This window comes from Etheostoma cragini, chromosome 24, assembly GCF_013103735.1.
Source record: "Etheostoma cragini isolate CJK2018 chromosome 24, CSU_Ecrag_1.0, whole genome shotgun sequence".
Taxonomy (NCBI): Eukaryota; Metazoa; Chordata; class Actinopteri; order Perciformes; family Percidae; genus Etheostoma; species Etheostoma cragini.
Genome location: NC_048430.1, coordinates 7,848,974 through 7,854,207, shown reverse-complemented (window position 1 = coordinate 7,854,207; position 5,234 = coordinate 7,848,974). Strand labels below are relative to the sequence as shown.

Genomic DNA, 5,234 nt, shown 5'->3' with positions numbered 1-5,234 from the left:
TTCTCTGCCAGACCGGTGGTCACACGAAGCAACTCCACCGACTGGGCCCTGTTGGTGTCAATCCCCTTCTGCGCTTCGGCGGTCCGGTCTGAGATGTCGCGAGACAGTTCACAGGACTGGTCAGCCCTTAGATGTAAAACCTTCATCCTCTCAATCACTCCATGTAGGCACTCTTTAAGTTCCCCAGACAGCTGGTGGGTGAATTTGCTGGCGGCTGTCTTACCAATTTTCCGATAGGTCAGCGAGACCCCAAGGCCGACGATCAGGAGCCCCACCAACAGAATTACAATTATCCAAATGTCTTCAACGTCTTCCACAGTGAGAACGTCCAGGCAGACCACCTGCCAATCCCCCCAGGAATCGCGAGCGTAGCCTGCAGGGAACGTCCCACTCGGACATTGTGGCTCCCCCGGAGAAGCATGTTTAGATGAAAAAATCTTGTCCATAGCGCTGAGTGACCAGTTAATCAATTCCATTTCAAATGGTTCAGAAAAACAGCAGGCAGGGGACAAAGAGAAAAGAGAAAAAGATTCCACATATATCTCTTATCCTCATTATTGAGTTTTGATAATTATTGTAAATTCTCCTCATTGTGCTTCATTTATAAAGTACTTCATGGCCTGGCACCACCTCCACTGCTGGAGTTTATTAAATATAGACACACTCGGCTCCCCAGAACTGTTGTAAACAGGGACTGTGAGGTTCCTTTCACAAAATTTCACAAAATTTTCACAAAATAATGTAAAATAAAGACACACTAGAGCACCGCTTAATCCGCTCCATGGCAACAAGCACCTTGCTGCTTTAGGAATCGGTTCTCGATGCCCATCCCTACTTTCTAACAAACCTTTTATTACAGTAGGAAAAACACAGGTTTAAATAATAAAATTAAGAAGCTAGGTCATTAGACTCCTAGTGCTCCTATCCAACCAATGTCAATTACAAATACCCATGAAATAAAACCAGAGACAAAACACTTTCGGGATCCTAAAAATTCAAATTAAAAACACATACAAAAATCTTCAGTTGAACTGGTCACATCTGCAGGTAGGGTCGCAAGTACACATTGCTTTGTTGTTAAGGGCCACGAGCCAAAAAGATTGGGAAGCCCTGCTTTACAGAGTCATAAATGATGATATTAGCAACAAAAATATTGCCTTTTCTCCCAAAGTCCCAAATCCACCAATCAGCTCAAATAACTCCTTTTGAAAAGAGAGATATCAGATTAAACAGTACGAAATAATGTACCCTGTTGCAACTGGCAACTCGTTGGGTAATGGTGTGTGTGTGGAAAGGTGTTTCCCAAATCAGCAGGACAGGATGTCAGCTGTGACACTTTCTGGAAATTCAATATTTTGTAGTCCCGTTTGCTGTTGTAAACGTCCGGTATGATTCTAGTGTTTGGTTCCTGCCCCGGTAAAAGATATTGCTGCTTTCAAAGACTGTTTTAGGGGCATTTTTAGGCCATTATAAACTGGACAGCTGAAGAAATGAAAGGGGGGAGAAAGGAGGAATGACATGCAGCAAAGTTGCTGTTTGTATTGCGTTAATATTGTTGTTATTTCTGTGACTTTGTAGAACCGTCAAGCATCCGTGGACAAGCAGAGAATAGAAGATACATCAGTAATGACAGGGGGAGTATGCTGACAGAAGGACGTCATCGACACACTCCTCCTCTCAAGCTTAAAGGGAAGCTGATCCTGCATCTCCTCCACCTCCATCATTCAGGTTCTGAGAGCAACAATGCTCAAATATCAACATAGCAGCGTCTTCGCATCACTGTTGTCTTCCCCACAGCTGAGCTGCGACATAACCGAGACATAATGGCTCCAAAGCCAAATGGTGGTAATGGTATTGCCATGTTTCCAGCCGACAGCCATCAGGAATGAAAGTGCCCCGACAAGATATGCACGTTTTAAGTTACTTTTGTAAACAGCTCAAAGACAAGAACCTCAAGTCAGAATAAAGCATGAAAAAAAAAAAGTTAATTTCCTAGTTTCACGTCTCCTCATAGTTTTGTTCGTATGTTATTTCGGATCAATTTAACAAAGCATTAAGGATTTATTGCTTGAATGACACAATTGCGCTACATATACTGTACATATATGTGTGTAGCCTGTATACAACTGTAAATATTGTTCTGATCTCATATCGTACTTACAAAAATATCAAAAATCCTGAAACAAGGCTACATCTGAAAGTAAAACAATCTGATTAACGACAAAACAATATCGGAAGTAAAAGTAAAAAACAACAACTATTTGGTACTTCTGATACCGTGAATGTTGTTCACAATCCAACTAAACTGTAATTAACCTGTAATTAACCGTTGGGACATTGGCATATTGTGCCAACTGCATGACATCTGTCAAAATGTGAACAATGGAGCGAAACTTGGCACAAACATCAATCTTCTCGGGAAGACGAGATGCAATCGTCCCAACCGCTTCTCTGGAAATACTTGATAAACATCAAGATTCTTTTTCATCCTGTTCCAGCAAAGTGGAAATCTTTTCCTCTTTGTTATCTGTAAACATTGCATGCAAATGTATCATCTCATCCACAAAATTCCAAACTTTCTTCGACTTTCTTTATTTGACAAAGGACTGCCTTCTGGACATTGTTTTGCTATCACCACCCTGATGTCCCGTCAGCTGTTTGTTTTCAGTCATTCTTTGAGATAGGTGTAATATTCTTTCCATTTTTAGATTATGTCACACCCCAATAAGACTTTTAGTAGTACTAATGAAGTTTGGAGCAACAACATGTGATCCTCTTATCCTTGGGGTCAAATTGACCCCAATCAATCCTTAATGTCTCTAAAAAAAAGTGCTTGTCATCATTTTGCTTAATATTGAATTAGTTTTCCTCATTTAAAAGGGACAACTAGGTAACCATGAATTACAACATGATGATATAATTTCAATGTCCTGTATGCATTTTGTACCCATTGGTATTTCTTGGGATCAATTTGACCATGTAGAAAACCATATGTTTTCTTATGTAGAAAACCTTAGTTTAGGTTGTTTTGGTTAATATTTAGGTCGCTATCACATGCAATTTTATAATCTTTAGAGCCTCTCTCCACAAAAAAGGACCTCTTGTTTTGCCAATGAGGTTTTATCACAGCTCTTTGTCAGGGACAGAGACACAGAGGACAATGTGTCTGAGAGTGAGGAGAATGTTTGAGCAGGGCCCTGATTATGAGGCGTCCTCCTCTGATGAGAATGAGACTATCGGGGTTGACGCTCCTGTTGTCTCTCAACCACCAGCAGATTCTGATCTCTCTTATGCTCCAGTGGACAGGTCAACTTCTCCCTACTTGGACTATGAGACAGTTGGACGGGACCCACTTACAAGCCTACATTGGACTGCTAATTTTGGCAGGAGTGTACAAGTCAAATGTTGAGGCAGCAACCATGGGCGTCGGACTGGGGGGGGGAAAGTGGACTGAAGACCCAGGGCCCTCATGTGAGGAGGGCCCAAAAAGATGCTAGAATGAGTGGCTGTGGATGCCGGGAGGGGCCCGTAGAAAAAGCCTTTCTACATGGCCCGCAACTGTGCCGTGACAAACTCTCAGCCAAACAGGATGTATGATACAAATGCCTCCAGCAATTACCCTATCTGTACATTCCAGGCCCCCATGTGACTGTTGATAAATGTCTGGTAACATTTCGTTGGAACTGTCCCTTCAGACAATACATACCAAACAACCCGGATATTATCAAAATATGGGCAGCATAAACGTGTCAGCTATTAGCCCAGAATATGCAAGTGTAAGCACCTGAAGACAAGAAGTAGGGCATGTGACATAGCAGAAGGACTGAATGGTAGATATATATTTATTGGTCCCAAAAAAAAGGGAAATTATGGTATTGGTATTATGGTCATATAATTACCTGTTTATTACCAGTAGATAAAACAAGCCAAAGCTTCTGTAAGAAAATACTAATTCACCAAAAAAAGAGCTTTTTTTAATCATGTCAATCAGGGATTTTTATGGTCATTTGCATATTTATTCGCAGTTGTGTAAAGGGTATTGTGGATGTTTAAGGAGGGTGTTGGTTATGTTTAATCTAAAAGAGTATTTAGGAAGTAAACAAAGGGACATGAAGTATCTGACACACAAAATTGGATAATCATTTTAATTTAAATTACAATTTTTCTGGAGTGTTAGTAAATTTAACGTTAACAGAAGGTTACTTTTAAATTAATTTAGTGAACGCCAGTTATGTTTCTTGTTTATTTTTGGCATTAACAATACAGTAGTTCCTATATTATGTTCTACTTCTTTTCTTCCGCTCAACTGAAAAGCTCATAATGAATGATTGATATGCTATCATGCACGTCAGCATGTCAATCATTACTGTTAATCATTTTGACATAACTTGGAATTAGACTGAACCCTGTTTAGTTATGTGTTTGCCGTGTGTTAATTTCAGGGTTTCAAAACAAGAGAAGAGTGAATTTTAAATTTTGTTGTCAACCCACATATATACACATTTTCAGATTTTTCCGCCGTTTTGATATTGGAAAAATTGCTGCATATTTACTCTTAGAAAAGAGCAATAATATGACGCATTTGTCATCCAATTTACCTTAAAACCTGCATTTTGTTACTGATTAATAATAATGAATGATTCTTTTACGTTAATTATGTTTTTTATTAGGAGCAAGTATTCTTTTGTCTTTGTATATTTGGACATTGGTTTGTGTTTACCTTGTTCCGCTTTGTTGACCTTGTTTTTAGCCGTATATCTATTTCTGTATAGAAAGCATGTAGAATATGTACGTCAAACGCCTTGTATTGAGTTCACAACTACTTACTTGGCCATTAAAGCTGTTTCCGATTTGTTGCTGCGAATTCAGTACAGGCAACATTGCGGGTCTACTGATATTGGGTCCTAAATGTAAAATACGCGGAAGCGACAGGCGGAAGTAGCCTCGACGGAAGCGGTCAGGACTGTCAAAGGAGGAAAAAAATTGCAGAATTTGACACAAAGAGGCTAATCCCACCAAATATCACCGATCTTTCCCCCCTTTTCCTCGACACCGGCATCCGCTGCGATGATCCTGTTAGAAATCAACAACCGCATTATAGAAGAGACGCTGTCTTTGAAGTTTGACGGCGCATCCAACGGGTGAGAAATCATTGTTACACCTGGCTAGCATTGCTAACGTCAGCTAGCTTCCCCTTTTTACTGAAGATGATAGCTGCATTTAATGAAGTAAGG

At 40.1% G+C, this 5,234-nt stretch overlaps 1 protein-coding gene across 1 annotated transcript in view; it reads left to right on the top strand.

Annotated features, from left to right (window-relative positions):
* The first annotated feature begins 4,898 nt into the window (after positions 1-4,898).
* Positions 4,899-5,234, top strand: part of arpc2 (actin related protein 2/3 complex, subunit 2) — a 10,185-nt gene continuing 9,849 nt past the window's right edge. The window contains exon 1 of the mRNA XM_034864156.1: positions 4,899-5,141. Within this exon, the coding sequence (XP_034720047.1) occupies positions 5,068-5,141 (74 nt within the window). The 5' untranslated portion in view covers positions 4,899-5,067. The remainder of the gene's footprint in view (positions 5,142-5,234) is intronic.